The 25,126-nt window shown below is 40.3% G+C and overlaps 1 protein-coding gene and 1 long non-coding RNA gene across 31 annotated transcripts in view; one reads left to right on the top strand and one right to left on the bottom strand.

Moving 5' to 3' along the window:
* Nucleotides 1-19,311, top strand: part of LOC135109341 (uncharacterized) — a 28,312-nt gene extending 9,001 nt beyond the window's left edge. For 20 of the 26 annotated variants that reach the window (XM_064020716.1, XM_064020715.1, XM_064020714.1 and 17 more), the window contains 6 exons: nt 906-1,014; nt 3,226-3,410; nt 3,569-3,650; nt 3,861-3,983; nt 4,552-4,660; nt 4,866-6,899. In XM_064020716.1, coding sequence (XP_063876786.1) covers nt 906-1,014; nt 3,226-3,410; nt 3,569-3,650; nt 3,861-3,955 — 471 coding nt within the window. In that variant the 3' untranslated portion in view covers nt 3,956-3,983; nt 4,552-4,660; nt 4,866-6,899. Of the gene's footprint in view, nt 1-905; nt 1,015-1,606; nt 2,022-2,518; nt 2,651-3,225; nt 3,411-3,568; nt 3,743-3,860; nt 3,984-4,551; nt 4,661-4,865; nt 6,900-18,906 lie in introns of those variants that run through there. The other 6 variants (XM_064020719.1, XM_064020717.1, XM_064020711.1 and 3 more) reach the window with 6 other exon arrangements.
* LOC135109346 (uncharacterized) overlaps nt 8,448-25,126 on the bottom strand; it is a 17,108-nt gene continuing 429 nt past the window's right edge. The window contains exons 1-7 of one of the 5 annotated variants that reach the window (XR_010272669.1): nt 22,032-22,121; nt 19,466-19,627; nt 18,880-19,026; nt 15,097-15,355; nt 12,254-12,423; nt 11,043-11,135; nt 8,448-10,150 (exon numbers count right to left, since the gene is read on the bottom strand). This is a non-coding gene — a long non-coding RNA (uncharacterized LOC135109346). The other 4 variants (XR_010272670.1, XR_010272667.1, XR_010272666.1 and 1 more) reach the window with 4 other exon arrangements.

The following is a 25,126-nucleotide window of genomic DNA, read 5'->3' as shown; positions in this document are numbered from 1 at the left end:
ATATATTACTCTTAATATACTACTTCTCCCACCACATGCAATTTGTCTGTCTGCTGTTGTGGTTCTTTCATTTCTTGTTCCCTTTCCTGAATATACCATTTCCTTAGTTTCATATCTAGTACCCTCCAATAAAATTTCTGCTTCTCGGTCTCTGTACTTCTCTCGTTTTTTTTGCTTGGCTTCATTCCTCAGATCCTTCTCTTTTTCTCTTTCTTCCAAGTTCATATCTCTTTTTTACCCAAATATTCTTGTATTCTGAATTTTCAGCCAGCTTCCCAGTTCTCACTAGGATCTCCTTTACTGTAACTTGGGATCTCATTCTCACTTTTAATGGTCTTTTACCTCCTTCACTATATTTTCCAATTCTATATGCTTCTTCCACTTCTCATTCCAGTCCCTGTTCTTCACCTTGGACCATTGTAATAATTTTCCTTACCAACTCCTCTCTCTCTCTCTCTCTCTCTCTCTCTCTCTCTCTCTCTCTCTCTCTCTCTCTCTCTCTCTCTCTCTCTCTCTCTCTCTCTCTCTCTCTCTCTCTCTCTCTTATTCCCTTTTCTTCCTTTCTTCCTTCCCTCCTATCTTTGTTTCTCCCTCCTCCTCCTCCTCCTCCTTCCTCCTCCTCCTCCTCCTCCTCCTCCTCCTCCTCCTCCTCCTCCTCCTCCTCCTCCTCCTCCTCCTCCTCCTCCTCCTCCTCCTCCTCCTCATTCATTCTACCTAACAAGAAATAATAGATTCAAGATTATACCCAAACGTTTTAAATCCCACAAGGCCAAACATTTTTTCTTTAATCGTATAGTAAATATATGGAGTAAACTTCCTGCAGAAATTGTGAACAATATTGAAATTGTGAAAGCAATATTATTGAATCAGTTCATCCTAAACATTTGCACTTTGTTTTTCCACAGAGCAATAAGAAATTAGAATTGACAGAGAAACCAGACAAGGGACTGCATTTGAAGAAGCACAAGAACCAAGAAATTTACATAGCTTTCATTTTGGTTTACATTCTGAAAGGTAACAGTAACATGGATATGTTTTTATATTGAAATCTTTCTCTGATTGCATACAAATGGTACCAATCAACAAATAATAATGTAATACTTAGAAGCTGGGAATTCAAATCACTGGTAGATAAAATGAACCACCATTCTAGAGTGTACATAACTAAGGAATTAATATACTGGTTAACTGTCACACCAGCATGAACAGAATAACAACAATTGTTGAGTAGAGTCTGTAGGAGGTAGGGAAGGAGGCATGTAGTCAGTTTTAGAGAGCAGTTATTATGAAATCAGCTGTAGAATATTCCTAAGATGCAATACTACTGGAGTCTGTCAGCTTGAAGACAGTTTATTAAAGAAGGGAAGTTCATGAGATATAAAGCCTTTGATTATTCAGTTTCATTTCCAAAGTAACATTTATTTATTGGTGTGTTGCTTCCTGTAAATAGTAAAGCCTTGACAGCACTGCATCTCTCACACCACGCTGTAACTGTTGAGAGAACCCTAACCCTTAGAGAGAGGAGGAGGGAATCCTTGGTTTATGTTCAGTAAAGCCCTGTATTCTTGTCATGGCAATGTAAAATGGAGGCGTCATTGGTTTATGTTCAGTAAAGCCCTGTATTCTTGTCATGGCAATGTAGAATGGAGGCGTCCTTGGTTTATGTTCAGTAAAGCCCCGTATTCTTGTCATGGCAATGTAGAATGGAGGCGTCCTTGGTTTATGTTCAGTAAAGCCCTGTATTCTTGTCATGGCAATGTAGAATGGAGACGTCATTGGTCACATACTGTTCTAATGTATGTGCACTTGCCACGCTGTTCACCAGGCAAAAGGCGTTGCAGAAAGAGCGTGAGATCACTGTGTTGTGGGAGAAGACAGAGTCCCTTAGTGGTCAGCTGGTGACGGTCCACAACCACAGCCACTTTGAAGAGAATGGCCTGAGCCACGACCACCTTGCTCAAGAAAATATCACGTTGACAGAGCTGATTAAACAACTAGAAGATAAGCTCAAACTTTCAAAGGTACCACAAGTGTCTTTGTATATTAGTTTGGTTTACTTTGTAAGATTAATCATTGCTGAAAACAATACATGGAGTACGTGAGGTTGTGTGTTTGTTTATGCATGGAGACAGTTTCCTTAAAAATGGGTGGAGAGTACTATGGTGCTTTAGATGTGGAAGGATGAGTGGAAGGAATGCTTGGAGTGTGCAAGGCTCAAGTGTATGCAGAAGAGCACTGACAGGAGTGTGAGGACTACTCTGTCATGACCGTGTCTTTAAGACATGAACAAATGATGCAGTGTAATGGAATCATGAAGGTGTAAAAATGCAGGATATGGATGGGATGCTACATCAGCAGCTTTTGTCATTAAGGGTGGTAAAGTGAAAGATTTCTTAATCACTTTGGTCTTTAGTTGATGCTTCTGGTGAGGCTTTCCTGTTTAAACTTGGCATAATATATATAAAATGATGTGGCATGTTAAACAAGTTAACTTACTGCCTTCTTGTGTCTTTCACAGATAGAAATCAAAAACGTCACAAGACAGAATAGTGAGCTGCATGCACTTATCACAGAGTATAAAGTCACTCCCTCAGAGGAAAAAGACAAGGATGGCACCTCTTCATGTGAGAACTCAGAAGCTAAATGTGAGCTACCATCCACATGAATATATATTTGTATATCAAACTGACATTCTCCTTGGAGGGAGGCTTTCCAAAGTGCACACACACACACACACACACACACACACACACACACACACACACACACACACACACACACACACACACACACACACACACACACACACACACATCTCTGCATCAGGACTCAACAGCCAGACTGATAAACAATTACTTCACCCAAGATGATCAGCTGATAGGATTAGCTGTGGATGAGCCTCCTGTGGTGACTAGGAGTACAAAAGCCAGCAGCTAATTTTGGGAGCTGCCAGTCATCATGGTCCTGGTGTCTGAGGTGCTGCTTTTGCATTTTCCCAGTCATGGGTTGAGGCTACATCACATTTATTCATTCACAGTTGCTCTTAGTTATCTCTGTTACAAGTTAAAATTTTTCCTGGCTCCACAGACATTTCTGGTGCATCTAACCCTCTCTCCATTGCCCTTCTATTTCCCTTAGTCTTATACCCACTTCTTACATTACGCCTAATTACTTCCATTGGTCATTCTTGTCTGGCCCTCTGTTGCATCAATTTTTCACCTCCAGGTACAGATACCAAGGGGAAATTGCTGGGTCAAGTGGCTACACTGACATCTGAGGTTAGCAGGTTGGAGAGTGAGTGCAGCAGTCTTCAGGTTCAGCTAGACTGTGAGAGGGATAAGTATAACAAACTGCTGGGAGAATCTCTTGCTCATGAAAAGTTGTCTGAAGATGTCATAACTGAACCAAAGGTAAGAAAGTTTATATTCTCTAATAATAAAGCAAATAATTTTTCCTCACTGTTGCTCAATTTTTTTAATTAATAACAAAATAAAAGCATTGTTATTGGATTTGTTTATTGAGGCTGTATTAAGAAAAGTTGAGAGAAACAAACTTATTGTTTTATCAGGAGAAACAACAGGATTGGGAGGAACTGAGCTTTAACAGAAGCTGCAACAACTGCAGGAGGCTCACAGGGTCCTGGAGAGCAGGTTAACTTGCAGCATGAAGGATGTGGCTGAGCTGAGTGACAGGAAGTAGCAGCTTGAGCATGCTGTAGTGCATGAGGAGACAGAGTCCATCGGTGTGTGCATGTTTTTTGCTCATTTGAATCATCTGTAAAAGTGAAGTGGAGGAAGTGTTTACTGTTTACTGTATGCCATTTCCTTGGTCTTTTAATGAAGAATTTTATCCTTCTTCAGGTGACTACATCACCATCTACCAGTTGCAGCGAGGAGTGATGAAGCAACAAGCTCGAGAACGCGAGTTAGACCTTGCCAGCCTCCATCATGAATGAGAGGAAATGAAGCAAAACCACTCTGCAGGTTAGTGCTCTCTTTTGCATCTCACACACTTCTTATTCATGTCATGGCAGATTAGTGATTTCTGCTGCATCTCACACACTTCTTATTCAATTGCTGGCAGGTTAGTGATCTCTGCTGCATCTCACACACTTCTTATTCAATTGCTGGCAGGTTAGTGATCTCTGCTGCATCTCAAACGGTTCTTATTCAGGTGTTGACCAAAGTACTAAGCCTTCATATCATTACCTTGCTCTGTGATGGAGGTTACACCATCTGGCATCTAGCTGAGATGTAATGTTGCAGTAAAGCTTCCATATGAGTTCATGTAGAGCAAAATGTTTTCAAATGCCAGGGAAGTAGTGTAATGTAACCTTCCAGAGAAATCTACCCCTCATTTATTAGTTAACAGGAGTGTTTAATGTACTTAATGTGATTAGCCAGGATCAAGGGTCAACTTCTTCACTGACCATTTAGTCTCAGGTGATGTATCTGTCCTCCATGAGTCACCAGAGACACATAAGGTGTTGTAAGTGAAATTTTATCTATTAGATTTATTCAAAATGTGAATTAACACAGTTGTTTCCTGCAGGATTTGATATCAAAGCTGGTGCAGGAAAAGGAAGCAGATCATGACCTTCAGCAGCTCGAGAAGATAAGCAGCGTCCTTAAGAGTCCAGTTGCTATCTTTAGCAGTGTTGGTGAGTAGTAAAAACTGAGCCATCTTATGAAGTGCAATGAAACATTATTATTATCTTCATAATTTTCTTGAAATAAACAGATTTCTGTGGCATGTTGCTCATTAGCACTTTAATATCAGATAACACCAGTTATTTATGTAATGATGTAATGTACTAAGTAGATGAAATACAAGTGGCATCTGCTAACACTCTTGATGTGGAACAGGAACCAGTGAGTCTGAGACACCCACCAGCAGTGGAAAGGTGGCTGACGAGCACCTCAAGCACTCTGAAAAGGTGGAGCAACAACAAGAAACAGAAAATTGCATCCATCATTCTTTGCCTGAGGAGGGAATTGATGCTCTGTTGACCCTTCACACTGATGTCCCTCATGAGGAGGCAGAATATGAATCCTACAGAACTTGCCCATAGAAAGACCAAAACTGTTACTGCTGCCACACTGCCACCACTTCCACTGACACCAAAAGCCCAACTGTGCAGAGAATCCTGGACCTCCGCAATGAAATGGAGTCCACCAGTCACCTGGAGCACTTTAGCCTCCAAAAGTTCCATCCGTGTCCATTGTGTTTGGGTAAACTTATCACTGTATAAGGGGACAAGTATCAGTGTATGGTTACTATATACTCATTTGTACTTAAAGATGTCATGTCACATCATTCTCTCTCTCTCTCTCTCTCTCTCTCTCTCTCTCTCTCTCTCTCTCTCTCTCTCTCTCTCTCTCTCTCTCTCTCTCTCTCTCTCTCTCTCTCTCTCTCTCTCTCTCTCTCTCTCTCTCTCTCTCTCTCTCTCTCTCTCTCTCTCTCTCTCTTTCTTTCTTTCTTTCTTTCTTTTGTTGCATATTTTACTGCTTTGCATTCCTCCCCACAGTATTTTTTCATCTACTTTATGACTGCAGTAGTTTTATCATCCCAGTGTATGCCGTATCCACTCTGAAACTGTAATTCACCAATCAGCTCAAATGTGTCTCTGTTTTGATAATCATTAATTTGTTTCAGCTACACAACCACTCTGATAAGGGACAAAATCTACTTCACCAGTCATCTATGTCATACAGTCATATATATTCATACATATGACAAAATACTCTTCCTAAGACATTTCTTATTTTCTCTTCTCAAGTGACCTGTCCATCTATCTAAGGTACCACATAACATTTAAAACTTACAATATTGTGTTTAATTCATGAACACTTTTTTGTCTATCTATGGAGACTTGCGTATAGACTTGAAATGTATTGGGAGTTTTCTTTATCTCTCATTCTATACCTAACACCTGTTCCTAAGAATCCCCAGGTGATAGCCATGGTGACTGGCTGGTCTCCTACTGAGTGGCTGGGGTTTTCCAAAAGTGAGGGTTGGTGTTCCATACCATACCATGTGCCCTGTTTGTATTCCTTCTTTGTCCTCTGTATTATATTCTATGTAAAGATGGTGCTGGGGTGGGATCTACTTCTTATTCCCTAAAAGTGATGAGGAGTGACACTGGGCAGCATTGATTTGCTCCTTAGAGATGGCTGGGTTCCTGTGGATGAGTGGGCCATGCTGTGCTTTGTCAAGGATGGTGTTTGGTATTGTGATGACTCTTGCCACAATCAAGTGCCTCCCACAGAGTAGTGGAGTACCTATGTATGGTGTTGACCCAAGCTGTCCAGGTCTCATCCAATGCCTTAATATGATTTAGATGATCAAAATGGTTTAACTCACCATTTAATCAGCTGACTGATTTGAATGGAGAAGTATGTAATGTGTTGTAGCCTAACCATCCCTGCCAGCATGGTCAGATTCTTGGTAGTAACCTGAAATGCTCCTAGGTAGTGAGTATCATTGCACATAATGATCTTTACTTTGTCAGTAATTCAATGATACTGAATATTACTCTACTGGATTTTGCTCAGCACTGCTTGGTAACTTTTGGCCATAATCCCAGGTCTGGAATGATATGAAGCCATGTTTTTACATTCCATATGAGACAGGCAAGCACTATGCTTTGCCTGACTGATACCTGTACTTTACATTTATGACCCCAGGTAGTTCATCACTCTCTCTCTCTCTCTCTCTCTCTCTCTCTCTCTCTCTCTGTTTGAAATTATACTGTATATTAGGAAATATCATTAAAGAGTGTGTGTGTAAAAAGTGTTTGCATTATTGTGCATTTGATGTTATAGCCCCAGGTTCTTAAAGTTTTCTAGTTTCATGATTTATAAAGATTGCTATTTTTAATAAAGTTATTGAAATTGTTATTGAGTGTTTTTTATTGAACTCATTAGCTTTGTAATAGTGTGCGTCTCATCATGCATTCATTAATGATGTAGAGTGGAAATGTCCACTCCTATCATGCATAATATCAATGCATTATTGGTTTATGTTGTTATTTGTGTATAAATTGTAAAGTTATGCCAGTCTATTTTAGTACAAACTAAATATCAGCTGGAAGAGAGGACAGGTAATGGCACACTAAAACACAGGAAGGGACAATGATATAACCATCCAATTTAACAATACACAGAGGAAGAAGAATGAGAAAGCAATAAAAATGGATTATTTAATGGATGATTAATAGACCTTCATTTGTAATCTTATTTCAGGCAAGAATATTAAAAGAGACAGCTGGCTTGCCCTTTGTACTTGTTCAGCTTGCCCTTAGCACTTGTTCATACATGACAGAATGAGAGATGTATGGGTGGGGGTGACACCTGGAAATGGGTATGATTCATGAAGGGATTGATTGATTGGTTGACTGACTGATTAAGAAAAAAAAAACGTAGCAGTGGAGGGTGGGGGGAAGGCGCCCCCAACTTTCCAGTCATATATGGCGTGGAAGGGACAATACCAGCAAAGAAAAATATGAGAAAATGCATAATTTACTACAAAACCCAAAATGCGAAAAAAAAACCTTGCCAAATTGAACCTTCCCACGAAGGTAATGAATGGAGTTTTGATGCAATGAGCCACAGTTACTTAAAACACTCAACAAATATAACACCTGCCAAAAAAAATAAAATAAATAAATAAAATAAATAAATAAATAAAGATAAAAACGCGAGAAAACCTTTAAATTATCACAACGCGAAATATACACACACGCTAAACTGGATGCGTCATTAATTAATATCCCCCCAATAGTTTATAGCCCCTCCCCTATTCCTTGCTCCCCCCCTTCCCTGCCTTGAGGAACACCTTCACTTATGGCCTGCTGTTGGGTCAGATTTGAGCCATTTTAACCTCGAATTACATACAATACATACATACATATCGTCTCCTTGCAATAATTATAATAGTCTTCCTGGCTTAATTTTTGTTTATTCATTATTCCTTATGTATTTATTAATTATTTGTCATTTGTCTAATTCCTTGTTTTATTTAGCCTCGGTATTTAACTAAGCATTTTTTTTTTTCACTTTCTGACTGTGGCCCTTGCAATGAATGGCTTAATTGTTTATTTACTGTTCCTTACGTGTTTATTGATTATATGTGAGTTATTTATTTGATATTCATGATTTTTTTTTTAACTTCGTATTTCTTTATATGATAGTTTTATCTTTTCGTGTTTTCTGGCTTAAGTTTTGTTTATTACTCCTTGTTTGTGTTATTAGGTGTGTCATTAATTATTTGTCTTATTTCTCGTAGTTTAATGGATTTTTTAGCACTTTAATTATTAGAGTTCCTCACCAGTCATTTTATTCGAGAGAGAGAGAGAGAGAGAGAGAGAGAGAGAGAGAGAGAGAGAGAGAGAGAGAGAGAGAGAGAGAGAGAGAGAGAGTCTAAATGAATGATAAAAAAAATAATAATCAGTTACAGTATTTTATTTATAAACAAGAACAATTCATGATAATAATAATAATAATAATAATAATAATAATAATATTTAAATACAAGGAGGAAAATGTGTAATAATAATAATAATAATAATAATAATAATAATAATAATAATAATAACAATAACTGCTTTTATCTTACTCACACAGATAAATAGTTTTATAAATAGTTTATTGACCATAAACATTGTGTACATACACACAAAATTAAATAGAACAGATAAAAATTTCAAAATGTAGTCAGTGACACACAGAAGACTGGTGACAAAACCTACTAAAGCCCATTAAATGATTGGGTGTCTCAAGTTTCCACATCATCAGTGGAACACTGCTTCTGAGCACTCAGGGATGGACAAGCTTTTCATGGCTTGTGTGAATGGAGACAAGACGTGTAGGGGATTTATTTGTTCTGTTTTTTCTTGTCCTACTCTCTCTTCCTCCCTCTTGACTCTTCCTTTGCTTCATCCTACTCTTTCTCTTGCTCATTCTTTCTCTCTCTCTCTCTCTCTGGACTTTTCAGACATAGCTCCTTATGATTTTTTGGCAATCCCAAACCTGTTGACAGTATCCTTATCTGAGAGCCAAGGAGACCATGCAGAATGTGGCAGCATACCTATCATTGGTTGCAGAAGCGTTTGAGCAGTGGAGTGATGGATGATTGTAGGAATGTGGTGGCACTGCTATCCACCATGACATTCATCCACATAACAGAACCATCTCACATGGTGCATTCAGCCTCAGGGAGAGGAACCTCTGTAGCCTTGGGCAGTAGCCCTTGGTCAGGTTTGCTCCAGAGTCAAACCTGCTTACCATCCGAGAATACCTTGGGGAGGAATGAGGAAGCCTTTTGCTCTGAACCCATGAAAATTGTTCAACCCTATAAGGGAAAAATATGAATGTTGAACAAATTGATGAGAAATGGAAGGATTAATGGGCTAAGTGTGTTGGATTACAGAGGGCTTTCTTTGAAGGACATTTTGAATGATACCATAATTTTGGCCCTTAGCCCAAGGTTGGATACTTCTGAACCGTTCTTGCATTTTTAAGCTAAGTAATATAAAATGCTCAATTAACAAAGGAAGGATAATGAAAAGATAAAACAAATCAGGAATTATATCAATTCATAGCTTTATCATAGTTCTAAGTCATAAATACTACAAAAATTAGTCAATCTCTTCAGAAATAATTATAAGATAAGCTTTAATAATAAAAAGTATGTATAAATAGATGAAATGTTGTCACCTTCACCAATGCCGGCTTCTTGTTATTCAGCACATGCTTGTGCTTCCTGAACACCGGTCTCATACTGGATAGAGACAGTAATGTATGGAGGTTTGATGCAATACAACATTTTATATAAGGATAAAAACTTGCATAAACTTCCTGTTTGTGTTTTTCTACTAAGGTGCAATTGTTAGGTGAGCATTTGCAACTTCCTACACTTAAACCATAACATCCCTACTACAGTGGCTCAGAGCCACACCATCACTTGTTGCTTGTCCACTAGTAAATAAGTTTTTTGTTTGTTCATTCTCATTCCTTCCCTATTTAAAACATCATTCCATCTTGTCATGGCCTCTTGAAGATCTTGTTGGCTTCCTGTCACGACAGCAACATCGTCTGCATAGGCCAGCATGATCTCTTTATCCTCCCTTACACACACTTCCTTCAGGCATCTGTCCATGTATATAATGAATAGCAAAGGAGAGAGCATCAATTATTCAATTATTCAATTATTCCTCACACACACACACACACACACACACACACACACACACACACACACACACACACACACACACACACACACACACACACACACACACAGGTAATAACAATAATATCTACCCTATATTGTAATGCACATTTTCATAATCACCACTGAATCATCATCATCATCATCATCAATATTTTTTATCAATAATATTAACAGTATTTATATATGTACATAGCATTACTATTATTACTACACACACACACACACACACACACACACACACGTACATACACTCACCTCTCGGCAGGGGTGGTGGGGAACAGGAGGAGGAGGAGGAGGAGGAGGAGGAGGAGGAGGAGGAGGAGGAGGAGGAGGAGGAGGAGGAGGAGGAGGAGGAGGAGGTGGACGAGGAGGAGGATGAGGAGGAGGAGGAGGAGGAGGAGGAGGAGGAGGAGGAGGAGGAGGAGGAGGAGGAGGAGGAGGAGGAGGAAGAGGAGGATTAACACTGTGTGAGTGACTGACAGACTGACTAACTGACTAACTCACTAACTGACTGAATGACTGACTAACTGACTGACTGAATGACTGACTAACTGACTAACTGAGTGACTGACTGACTGACTCACTGACTGATACATACATACATACAGACAGACACAAGTACACAAGAATAAAAAATAAAATACATAACTGAAAAATCATTGCAATACACAGACAGACAGACAGACCAATGACAGAAAGACAGACAGATGGAGACAAACTAAACAGATAGATATAGTGAAATGACCACACAAAACACACACACACACACACACACACACACACACACACACACACACACACACACGCACCTGTTGAACATAGTAAGCTGTGGCACCAGGTTCAGACGGCCGCTCTACACAGCCTCGGACGCCTCCTGTGCCAACTCCTTGCATCGAACGAACCTGTGTAGACATGAAAGTAAGCAAGCAAGTGTTTATGGCTAATTATAATACTCAATATGCCAGTATCATCTCCAGCATCACCATCTGCTCACCACTGGGGACTCTCCTGGGGAGAGTTAGGAGAGTGAGAGAGGGGAGGGAGAGAGAGGGAGAGGAGAGGAAGAGAGAAGGGGAGTCTTGGAGATGGTTTGGGGTGAGTCTGGGATGGTCTGGATACATTGGGAATGAGAGAGAGAGAGAGAGAGAGAGAGAGAGAGAGAGAGAGAGAGAGAGAGAGAGAGAGAGAGAGAGAGAGAGAGAGAGAGAGAGAGAGAGAGAGAGAGAGAGAGAGAGAGAGAGAGAGAGAGAGAGAGAGAGAGAGAGAGAGAGAGAGAGAGAGAGAGAGAGAGAGAGAGAGAGAGAGAGAGAGAGAGAGAGAGAGAGAGAGAGAGAGAGAGAGAGAGAGAGAGAGAGAGAGAGAGAGAGAGAGAGAGAGAGAGAGAGAGAGAGAGAGAGAGAGAGAGAGAGAGAGAGAGAGAGAGAGAGAGAGAGAGAGAGAGAGAGAGAGAGAGAGAGAGAGAGAGAGAGAGAGAGAGAGAGAGAGAGAGAGAGAGAGAGAGAGAGAGAGAGAGAGAGAGAGAGAGAGAGAGAGAGAGAGAGAGAGAGAGAGAGAGAGAGAGAGAGAGAGAGAGAGAGAGAGAGAGAGAGAGAGAGAGAGAGAGAGAGAGAGAGAGAGAGAGAGAGAGAGAGAGAGAGAGAGAGAGAGAGAGAGAGAGAGAGAGAGAGAGAGAGAGAGAGAGAGAGAGAGAGAGAGAGAGAGAGAGAGAGAGAGAGAGAGAGAGAGAGAGAGAGAGAGAGAGAGAGAGAGAGAGGCTGTGAAAGGCTGGAAGAGGCTGTGAGAAGTTGGGATGGACTGGAAGTCTTGGAGACAGTTTGGGGTGAGTCTGGAATGGTCTGGATACACTGGGAATGAGATAGAGTGAGAGAGAGAGAGGCTGTGAGTGGCTGTGAATAGCTGGGAGAGGGTGTGACAGGTTGTGAGAGGCTGAGAAAAGACAGTGAGAGGGTGGAGAAAATAATGGGAAACTGGAAAAATGAAAAGGAGAGATAGAAAGAGACACACAGGTAGACAGACACACCTGTAGGAAGGGCTCCTTAATATCCCCTTATCAGCTGGAGGGAGGGCTACAGGTAATAATCTTTTCTTCTTCCTTATCCGTGCCTCCTCCTCGTCCTCCTCTTCCTTTTCCTCCTCCACCTCGTACTCCGGAACTGGCGACCCCACCACCGGCACCTCCGACATGGCCTCCTGCGGGATGGTAAGGTAGTTAGGGAACTGTCTGAGTTAGCGTGTGTGTGTATGTTGGTTAAGTTTGGTTAAGTGTTAAATAAAGAATGGTACTCTATATTAATTTCAATATTTATCTACTTATTATCTGTATTTTGAAGATACATGTACCATTTGAACTGTAAACCTTTGTAATTGTCTGTCTCCTGCACACCCAGCTCGTCAACACCCCTGTGCCTGCAAACGGGTCACTGAACATTAAATAAACTTGTCTCAGTCCCCTACATACACACAAGTGGCTGGCCAAACACTGCATCAACACAAACAATGGATAAACAGTGGGAATCTGCTGGTCTGAGTCCCCTACATACACACAAGTGGCTGGCCAAACACTGCATCAACACAAACAGTGAATAAACAGTGAGAATCTGCTGGTCTGAGCCCCCAAAACACACTAGTGGCTGGCCAAACACTAGATCAACACAAACAGTGAATAAACAGTGGGAATCTGCTGGTCTGAGCCCCCAAAACACACAAGTGGCTGGCCAAACACTAGATCAACACAAACAGTGGATAAACAGTGGGAATCTGCTGGTCTGAGTCCCCTACATAAACACAAGTGGCTGGCCAAACACTAGATCAACACAAACAGTGGATAAATAGTAGGAATCTGCTGGTCTGAGCCCCCAAAACACACAAGTGGTTGGCCAAACACTGCATCAACACAAACAGTGGATAAACAGTGGGAATCTGCTGGTCTGAGTCCCCTACATACACACAAGTGACTGGCCAAACACTGCATCAACACAAACAGTGAATAAACAGTGGGAATCTGCTGGTCTGAGTCCCCTACATACACACAAGTGGCTGGCCAAACACTGCATCAACACAAACAGTGGATAAACAGTGGGAATCTGCTGGTCTGAGTCCCCTACATACACACAAGTGGCTGGCCAAACACTGCATCAACACAAACAATGGATAAACAGTGGGAATCTGCTGGTCTGAGTCCCCTACATACACACAAGTGGCTGGCCAAACACTAGATCAACACAAACAGTGAATAAACAGTGAGAATCTGCTGGTCTGAGCCCCCAAAACACACTAGTGGCTGGCCAAACACTAGATCAACACAAACAGTGAATAAACAGTGGGAATCTGCTGGTCTGAGCCCCCAAAACACACAAATGGCTGGCCAAACACTAGATCAACACAAACAGTGGATAAACAGTGGGAATCTGCTGGTCTGAGTCCCCTACATAAACACAAGTGGCTGGCCAAACACTAGATCAACACAAACAGTGGATAAATAGTAGGAATCTGCTGGTCTGAGCCCCCAAAACACACAAGTGGCTGGCCAAACACTGCATCAACACAAACAGTGGATAAACAGTGGGAATCTGCTGGTCTGAGTCCGCTACATACACACAAGTGGCTGGCCAAATACTGCATCAACACAAACAGTGAATAAACAGTGGGAATCTGCTGGTCTGAGTCCCCTACATACACACAAGTGGCTGGCCAAACACTGCATCAACACAAACAGTGGATAAACAGTGGGAATCTGCTGGTCTGAGTCCCCTACATACACACAAGTGGCTGGCTAAACACTGCATCAACACAAACAATGGATAAACAGTGGGAATCTGCTGGTCTGAGTCCCCTACATACACACAAGTGGCTGGCCAAACACTAGATCAACACAAACAGTGAATAAACAGTGAGAATCTGCTGGTCTGAGCCCCCAAAACACACAAGTGGCTGGCCAAACACTAGATCAACACAAACAGTGAATAAACAGTGAGAATCTGCTGGTCTGAGCCCCCAAAACACACAAGTGGCTGGCCAAACACTAGATCAACACAAACAGTGAATAAACAGTGGGAATCTGCTGGTCTGAGCCCCCAAAACACACAACTGGCTGGCCAAACACTAGATCAACACAAACAGTGAATAAACAGTGGGAATCTGCTGGTCTGAGCCCCCAAAACACACAAGTGGCTGGCCAAACACTAGATCAACACAAACAGTGAATAAACAGTGGGAATCTGCTGGTCTGAGCCCCCAAAACACACAAGTGGCTGGCCAAACACTAAATCAACACAAAGTGAATAAACAGTGGGAATCTGCTGGTCTGAGCCCCCAAAACACACAAGTGGCTGGCCAGACACTGCATCAACACAAACAGTGAATAAACAGTGGGAATCTGCTGGTCTGAGCCCCCAAAACACACAAGTGGCTGGCCAGACACTGCATCAACACAAACAGTGAATAAACAGTGGGAATCTGCTGGTCTGAGCCCCCAAAACACACAAGTGGCTGGCCAGACACTGCATCAACACAAACAGTGAATAAACAGTGGGAATCTGCTGGTCTGAGCCCCCAAAACACACTAGTGGCTGGCCAGACACTGCATAGGCACAGATGGGGAGCTGGTTTGGCCTGACAGCACCCTCCAGTATTCATGTAAATTCTGGCTACCATTTGCAATTCTATTTTGGGGAGCCACACCTCAGAGAGTCTCTTTTATTGAAGTTTTGTCCCCCCCACGGCTGGCTGGCCTACATAACAAAATAAATAGATAATGTTTTTTTTTTTGTCAGTTAGAGGACTTTTTCATCTCTACCTGTTGAAATAAGATTATCTCGGAAAGTTTAAAAATGATGCATTACTACTACTACTACTACTACTTACCCTGAACAATACCTCATCCTCAGCATCAGAGGACGGCCCCTCCCCCTCCTCACTGACTAACTGTTGTTGTTGTTGCAGTTGTTGTTGTAACAGAATCAACCTTTTCCTCTCCCTCTCTCTCTGACGTGCCTCCCTCCTGGCCTCCCTCTCTCTCCTCCTCCTCTCCTTCCTCTCCCTCCTCTCTTGCTTCTCTCTCTCTCTCTCTCGCTGCTGCTGCAATCTCTGGGTCCACCATGTCCTCGTTGATCCTCGGGATTTGCTGCAAAAGGAGGGAGAGAGTGAGTGAGTGGAAGTGGGAGAGAGGATGAGAGAGAAGGGTAAAACTATTATTGTAAGAGAGAGAGAGAGAGAGAGAGAGAGAGAGAGAGAGAGAGAGAGAGAGAGAGAGAGAGAGAGAGAGAGAGAGAGAGAGAGAGAGAGAGAGAGAGAGAGAGAGAGAGAGAGAGAGAGAGAGAGAGAGAGAAATATGTAGCAGTAATAATAATAATAATAATAATAATAATAATAATAATAATAATAATAATAATAATAATAATAATAATAATAATAATAATAATATCTAAAACATTCTCTCTCTCTCTCTCTCTCTCTCTCTCTCTCCTAGTGCAACCTACACTCATAAATTATTTCTTGCCCCAAAAAAGCTAATTTGGAATAAGACAAACAGTAACAAGTCCGAACATAGCAGTGGATCTTAAACTCCTAGAAACTGGAGACATTACTGTATTCCAGACCTTGGCGTTTGTATACAAAGCTCTTAATACAAACACAAGAGACACGGGCTCATGATATTCAGTTAAGACAGACAGGTAACTTGAGGACACCCTTCTGCTGAACCTCCCGTGCCCAACAGAGTGTCGTCTCACGAGGAACCAAGCACTGGACCCGGCTCTCGGACACAGTTAAAAACAAACCATTACATTCCTTTAAATTACTGATAAAACAACACTTAACAAGTAATTATTCATTGTATTTATTAGTTTTCAAATTGTAATCAGCTCTACTATTATAAACATATGTAATTGTTTGTAATTTGTAATAGTTATTATTATTATTATTATTATTATTATTTACTTTTGTTATTGATATAATTCTTTTTTGCATGTATCTATAATTTGATTGGGTTAAAGTTATGAATTACTTACTAAATAATTATGTACTGTCTTTTTCTTTTTTTTTTCATGATAGCTGAATAAAACACTGGTCTTAAACCTTAGTGTAAAATATTCATTAGTCCACAAAGACCTTGTGCTCCATGGACTGGCCATCACATATCAGAATGTCTATATACCAGTCTGTCTATATATATTAACACCAATATATATCATTTAATCAATCAATCACTCTGTAAGGAAAATATAGACAAATAAATACAATAACAACAGATTTATATACACTCTCTCTCTCTCTCACCTGCCTTTTTAATTTGTTTCAGGCAAGAGGTGTGGTTAAGGAAATAGTGAGTCTGTAGGCTGTAGTGAGAGAGAGAGAGAGAGAGAGAGAGAGAGAGAGAGAGAGAGAGAGAGAGAGAGAGAGAGAGAGAGAGAGAGAGAGAGAGAGAGAGAGAGAGAGAGAGAGAGAGAGAGAGAGAGAGAGAGAGAGAGAGAGAGAGAGAGAGAGAGAGAGAGAGAGAGAGAGAGAGAGAGAGAGAGAGAGAGAGAGAGAGAGAGAGATTGATTTCCATGTGAGAGTGTGGTTTTTAAGTATGCTATAGAGGACACACTTATTCATTCACTACACCCCACAAACTTGCAATGTCCCCATAGCATAGTTACAGACAACATCCTCTCATATATAAGTCGGTGTCAATCTTTCTCTGATGTACTCCAGCCCAGAGACCCACAGCAGCATTAAGAGTGGAGAGAGAGAGAGAAGAGAAGACACACAGAATGGATGAATAGAGATGCTGTGGTTTGTAAAAATATGGTGTAAGGTCTGTTGGCTTTGGTGGGAATGGTTTTCCAATCATTCCTCTCTTGCACAACCATTTTGCTTCATAAACAGGCATCTCTCTTTCATCTTCCCACCAAACACTGTTATTCCACCTTATATTTATGTATTTGCATGCTTATCTTCTCAAATTGTTCCCCTTCCATTCTCTCCGCATGTCCGACTCTCTCCTTTCTGTGGTTGATCACTCACTCTGCTGTTCCTCCACATTCATGACTATATATGATGCACATGTGCTTTATAATCAATCAAATGTTTCACGTAGATGATGTTTTCCTTCACACACAGTTCCCCCTCCTCCCTGTTTCATTCATTGCCATTTTGCTCTCTCTCTCTCTCTCTCTCTCTCTCTCTCTCTCTCTCTCTCTCTCTCTCTCTCTCTCTCTCTCTCTCTCTCTCTCTGTGTGTGTGTGTGTGTGTGTGTGTGTGTGTGTGTGTGTGTGTGTGTGTGTGTGTGTGTGTGTGTGTGTGTGTAAGAGCTCAGAGCTCATGGTGACTGATCTTTGGGTAGGACTGAGGCCAATGACACACCACACACCGGGGCAGCAAAGTCACATCACCTCGGGTTACATCCTGTACCTACACATTAAGAGGCTACACATTAAGAGGGCTACACATTAAGAGGCTTGTCCATCTGCCTCACCGTGCCCGGGATTCGAACCTGGGCCTTCTTGGTTGTGAGCCGAGCGTGCTAACCACTACACTACGTGGTGTGTAAGTGTGTGTGTGTGTGTGTGTGTGTGTGTGTAATGATGCAGCTGGGAAGGTCGTCTTATGACAATTATTGATGAATGAAGGTAAAGGATGCGTGTCTATTACTTCTCTTTGTGTGTGTGTGTGTGTGTGTGTGTGTGTGTGTGTGTGTGTGTGTGTGTGTGTGTGTGTGTGTGTGTGTGTACATAACACACACACTTAAAAAAGTAGTAATGACATGCGCATCCATTACCTTCATTTGTCAATAATTATCATAAGGCAACCTTCTCAGCTGCATCAGCACACACACACACACACACACACACACACACACACACACACACACACAAACATAACTGACTGTCTTCAGCCTCTCTCTCACTGCCGCAATGTTGCATCTCTAGCTGTCTTCTACCGCTATTTTCATGCTAACTGCTCTTCTGATCTTGCTAACTGCATGCCTCCCCTCCTTCCACGGCCTCGCTGCACAAGATTTTCTTCTTTCTCTCACCCCTATTCTGTCCACTTCTCTAATGCAAGAGTTAACAAGTATTCTCAATCATTCATCCCTTTCTCTGGTAAACTCTGGAACTCCCTGCCTGCTTCTGTATTTCCACCTTCCTATGACTTGAATTCCTTCAAGAGGGAGGTTTCAAGACACTTATTCATCAACTTTTGACCACTGCTTTGACCCTTTTATGGGACTGCCATTTCAGTGGGCATATTTTTTTATTGGATTTTTGTTGCCCTTGGCCAGTGTCACTCATACATAAAACACACACACACACACACACACACACACACACACACACACACACACACACACACACACACACAGAAATTATATTAGAAATTATTAGAAATTAGATAAGTTACCACTCACGAGCCTACGCGACGCCATGTATGTGAGCAACGCATGTTTTTAAGCATCTGGAGCAAAGTGGTTAAAGGAAAACTTTTTGACTTGAAATGTAATTAGATTCATCAGTTATTTTTCTGGCTGACATTGTTTTTGGAAGGTGGCACTTAAAAGATATGTGAATGCTGTATCTAGATATAAACAAACATTCACAAATACTCATTCCATTATGTGTCTGTCATTAGGCCCTCAAATAAACAACAAATTAAGTGAAAAGTTACTATCTCCCTTCCTGGCTTGCGCTCCAGTTGCTCTGAGTTGTAGCAGCAGTGACGTGTGGCACCCAGGATGAAGGTGGTCTGCAGGGTGGTCTGTGTCAGGGGGATGATGGCAGACAACAGCAGCAGCACCGTGACAGCTCAAGCATCCTGTTGAAATTATCACTTTTTAAATGCTGAAAAGTGAAGGAAAAACCTGTCTCCATGGAATGTGGAAGTACACAACAACAACTCTGAAAGATTTCTTACAATAATAAGTCATCATTCATTGTATCCTTTTTTGTTGGCCACAAGATTATCATACAAATTTTCCATAGACATCTGCAAATTGGTACCTCTAGCTGTTATTAAATATGATATTAAGTTTGATGAATGTATTTATTTCATTATACATGAAAGTTGTTGATTGCAAAAAAAAATAATAACCAAAATATATTTTGACTTTTACTTTACAATGCCTTAACTGTTTGCTTTTAAAAAAATATGTAGATTTATTTTCTCATTTTAAGACTTAAAGTCTAGACAACTAACTGGTCTTAAATTTTTCTGATATACAAATAAACTAACAAACACAGCACATTTCACTAACACTCATGGTGAAGTGTCCACCAATGATGGTGAAGGAGGTATACATGTAAACTCCAGTCTGAGCAATGAGCAACAGAATTTGCCCAGCTGCATGTCTCCATTGGGCACAAACTCCAGCTCCCGCATCTGTATCATGCCCACCACCACCATCACCGTGGCAACACTGAAAAGTGGAATCTTATCATTCACAGTTACAAAAAATATACTCCCATATATATATATATATATATATATATATATATATATATATATATATATATATATATATATATATATATATATATATATATATATGTTACGGCCATTTTGGAAAATTGGTCGTTTTACAAAATTGCCGGTCATTATGCAAAAAGACCAAATTCGTGGTCACATTGCAAAATGACCTAAATTTCTCAACATTTTGCAAAACGACCAAGATTTTGGTCAGTTTACAAAATAAACAGTATTTTTGTTGGTCCGTTTACAAAATCTCCATACAGTAAGCAGCCAGATGGAAAAAAAAGCGAGGGAATGATAAAACGTTACAGTTGCAGTACATAACCAATGAGTATGCTTAACTGTCCTTATTTTAGGTTCAGCTAATCATCTGCAGTCGGAGTCAGAGTATTCATACTGAACAAATGAAGTCCAACATAGAACAACAGAAACAAGCCCAAAAAATGATCGATAATTCTGTGAAGAGATTTCAACCAGCCAAGGTAGGGGAAACTGTGATGGTTCCTGTTCCATTAGTTGACCGCGGACGTGCAGAGTTTCCTAATGTGAAGGCAGTTGTTTTTCAGGCATTGGACAATGGCACATATAAGCTTGGTACAAAACACGGCCTGCTTAAACAAGTGTACACTCGCAACCAATTTACTCCATGTCTAGAAAAATTCCTTTCTCTTGATGATGTTGTACAGGAGCGGGAAGTAAGTCTGCGGGAAGTAGCAATTGCAGAATCAATGGGACAAGGTCAGGGATTCGCTAAATGCTCTTGCACTAAGTCATGTATGACCAGACGCTGCAAGTGTTTAAAAAACTCTGTATTATGCAACAGCAGATGCAAATGCAGTGCCTCTTGCTCCAACAAGGTCGACACACAATAAAATTAGTTATGTTCACTACGTTTTATCATTCCCTCGCTTTTTTTTTCATCTGCCTGCTTGCTGTATGGACATTTTGTAAACTGACCAACGATAATTTTGTAAACTGACCAAAATCTTGGTCGTTTTGCAAACTGACCAACGATAATTTTGTAAACTGACCAAAATCTTGGTCGTTTTGCAAAATGTTGAGAAATTTAGGTCATTTTGCAATGTGACCACGAATTTGGTCTTTTTGCATAATGACCGGCAATTTTGTAAAACGACCAATTTTCCAAAATGGCCGTAACATATATATGGATTACTATTCCCAACGTTAAAAATTCTTTAGCTAATCTTACTTTGATATTTTGCATCCAATATTAACTACAATTTTTTCCTATGACATTTTCCAACTACACTTCACCTAATCTAACTTAACCTCACCTCCTCTCATCTAACCTACTCATTCCTCACCTAATCTAACTTAACTTCTTCACTTATGCTAGTTTAACCTAATGCAACCTTTGCTAACTCAATTACCTTAACTAACCTAATTAATCTGCTATAACTTAACATGATCTAACGTAACCTATGTCATCCAAATCTTACTTTAATCTAATCTAATCTAACCTATGCAAGTTAATGTAAATTCATCTAATATAACCTAAACTATGCTAGTCTAACCTATCCTTAACTTACCTAACCTAACACACTATCTTAACCTAACCTCACCTCATCTTTTACACAGCCAAACCTTACTTAACCTTACAATCTAACACACTTCAACTTACGTGGCCTAACCTAACATCACCTATTCTTAACTAACCTCACCTAAACCTTACCGACACTAACTTAAAACCTACCTATGCTTACATCACTTCTATATCCTCATCCTCCTCCTCTTCCTCTTCCCTAACACAGTGACTCAGCGAAGCCGTCAAGAAAACACGTAATTTCTGAATACTATCTTTAAGAGCTCCACCCAGTCAGCCCTCTTCCTCCTCCTCCTCTTTCCTGACCCCCATCCTCCCTTCTTTACTCACGTGTCTCTCCCTCCCTATACACACACACACACACACACATACACACAGAGCGGGTCTCACAAGGGTAATACACACATACATACGGACACTGACCCACCACACACACCCAGTCACCCACACCCACCCACATACATGTACACACGGACGCACACAGCCTGTCACCCTTACGTCAAACAGATTACACCCTTCTCCCTGTCACTCATCCATCACACATCCCAGTCTCTCTCTCATCTTCTACTCTGTTAAATAACCAGTTAACACTCCCAGACTCCCTAGCCGGCGGGTTACTCTCACTAGGACCATATGACTAAAAATACGTCACATGGCCCGGTCAGAGAGAGCTAGCCTGGTCTGCCTACGCGAATCGAAAGCGTTTATTTGGGTACGGTTTAAAGGGACGAAGGTTTAAAGGGACAGTCTCTGCGTGCGTGTGTTTGGTCAAATGCTGAATACTCACGCCTGGTTCATCATACAGCCACATGGACAGGCACAGATCACTCCTCCACGACACACACATAAACAAACACACAAAAACACTAACTAGTAACTGTACCTTTAGTTTCGTCTGCTGTCAAAATATTCCTCCATTACTAATGTAACCCACATTCCCTAGTGGTATACTTTCCTCGGAACACCCATATTTTTAAGAGCTTTTTATCCACCATATATGTCTCGGTTAACTCTGATCTTGGCTGGAAATTAAACTATAATATCAGTGTGGTCATCTTGAGGTCCCAGATGAAATGGCGGGCTGGGATTGGCTATTCACGACCCGTTGTCATGGTGATGGTAGATGCCATTCACTTGGCAGCTCATATTTTCTCGCTATTGAAAGGAGTTTATTAGAGCGTAACTGAAGCGTGTAAAGGCATGATTCCGCACTATACTATTAAGATATTGTAGTTCTGAAGTGTTCCTAGGGTTAGTAGGCTTGGATAAGGAGTATAACACAATTTAGATGGTTTGAAGAGCGGATGTTTTCGCGCGAAATTCAAACAATTCCAGCCTCTGATATGATTACGTATTAGACTTAAGATATTGTAGTAAGAAAGTATCTGTGGGGTTAATAAGCTTGGGTAAAGAGTATAGGGGAATTTAAAGGACGTTTAAGAGACGGAGTGTGAGGAGAAGGTGTGTCAGCGCGATTCAAGTAATTCAAACCTGTCTGAGTTGATTCCACAGAAGACTCTTAAGATATTATATTGCTGAAGTGTTCCTAGGGTTATTAAGATTGGGTAAAGAGTATAAGGGAATTTAAAGAGTGGATAAGGGAGGGAGTGGAGCGATTTGATGTCATACAGAACAAAGCCAGGTTACAGAGGGATTTTATCTTTTAAAGGGGGCGACTCTGTTTCCTTGACCGAGTGACGAGGGAGAAGAAAAAAAATAAGAAGAGACATCAGCCACTGAACCACAGGGAGAGGAGTGAAGGTCCTTTCTCACTGCTCCCTATATAAGACACAGGGAGAGGAGTGAAGGTCCTTTCTCACTGTTCCCTATATAAGACACCATACACTCTAGAACACCAGGACAGAAATCAAGAAAAACGTGCTATTACAATATAGGTGAAGCTTAAGGACACGTCAGTAATTCAGCAGCAGACAATATTTCACAACTCTGCTCCACAAAACTTCTCGCAACGCAACCGGAATGTTTTAGCATGTTGTTCTTGTTCTGCTGTAGTTAAATGAATTACAGAATAAACAGGGAAGATAGATTTTTTCTTTTTTACCCAGAAACATAAAAACGTACATAATTTCTACTAGAACCTGATAAAAATTAAGAAAGATAAGACGCCAGATCGTTTGAGGATACGAGTTTCTCTTCTGTTATAATAAAAAAAATACAGAACAAACAAGAATAGATGGATTTTTGTGCTAGTCATGAAAATGCCTTTGAAAACCTAAATAACAGACCAAGTGGTGTGTAGGTTATATTAAGTTTGTATCTTCAGTATCTCTCCATGTATAATCTTTAGATATCGTTATCTCTAAGTATTGCTGTGAAATTCCATAGTTTTTCATAATCTTGTTTCTGGAAATATACATTTTGTCATATCTCGATTATCATAATGGATTGTTTTTCGTAATTGAATTTATAATATTTATTCAATTACGCTTATTTGTATATTTATTTATTTATTCGTTTATTTGTTTATTATATATTTCCCTGATATTTTTTTCTCTCTCTCGTCACAATAGATAGCATACGCGTGCAAAAAATATATATTACTTTAATTTTTCATCTATATCCTCGCACCCTCTGTGAAAACCCTCTGTGGTATGCTCATAAACTTGTGACGTTCGTGGCATCTCGTGGGGTGCTCTCTTTGATCCTCTTATATTACTGCTAAACCATTCTTTTCTCCTATTCAACATTTAAATTTCCAAAGACAAAATATGCTATTATCCAGGAAATAATAATGAAATAGAGATATCTTTAGTTAACAGCCAAAATAAGGAGTTTCAATTTATAGTAAAAAGTTTCAGATATCTTATAAGAGTGCTCTATAAATACTTGGATCCTCTTATACTGTGCATTCTGTCATCTATTGTTCTTGACGTCATATGGTTTTCTCTCAGCTGTAAGTGAATGTTTTCGTACCAGTGTGTTTTCTTATTTCATCGTTCAATGTAAATGTTTTGGTACAAATAAATTAGTATATGGTGTTTATTTTCTTGAGATTTTGATCTAGTTACATGCACAATAATGCAATAAACAAGATGTATTCGTTTGAGGCAGTAGACTTGATGTACCACGGTGAGATATTACTTGTCTTTTATATAAACACACCAAACTGTGTTAAAATATTACGAAAATCAGCAAAATCCTTGTTTTTCGTTCAAAATTTAGGTTCAGAAGCCACTGATAGACAATGTAGCTTTGAATAGATATCTTAGGCAAACCTGTGTTTTTCTGTTGATTTATTATATTTCTGTATTGCAAAACTTTTGCAAACATTGACTCCATTTGTTTTGTATATTGGTAAACTAAACAAGATGCAAACGGTCCAAACCTAACGCAACACAGTGCATGCCTTGATATCGTCGCTAATACTACAACATTTACAATTTATAACCAGAAACAAGGTTTTCCACAGACTGGTAGATATAATTAGATACACATTTAATCGTTGCACAATACTTTGGCAACACAAAGATAGAAATGCTTTTATTGCTAAGGAATCTATACAAAAAGATATATTTCTCGTGATGTAATGCATTTAACGGTTTTACCCCCCCAAATCACCTCCCCATTACCTCCCCGTCCTCTGACTCCTCCCCATCTCCTCATTTACCCCCCTCCCCACCAAACCCAAAGGGACCCAACCCACCCCTTCCAGTTTTTAGGGGGGACTTCGCTTTGCGGAAATAAATTTTGCCAATATCTCTTCCGTGTGTCGAGGAACTTTGACAAAATCTGGATAAATATTTGGGCATTGATAATTTATAAATATTTATTGTGTTTGAGCAGCGAAATGATCGTGAAATGAAGTGAAATATTACGCAAATCTCGTTCAGAATGCTGGAAATTGTCACATTCAGAGCATTT

Source organism: Scylla paramamosain, chromosome 18 (assembly GCF_035594125.1).
Source record: "Scylla paramamosain isolate STU-SP2022 chromosome 18, ASM3559412v1, whole genome shotgun sequence".
NCBI lineage: Eukaryota > Metazoa > Arthropoda > Malacostraca > Decapoda > Portunidae > Scylla > Scylla paramamosain.
This window is presented reverse-complemented; position numbering and strand designations above follow the sequence as displayed.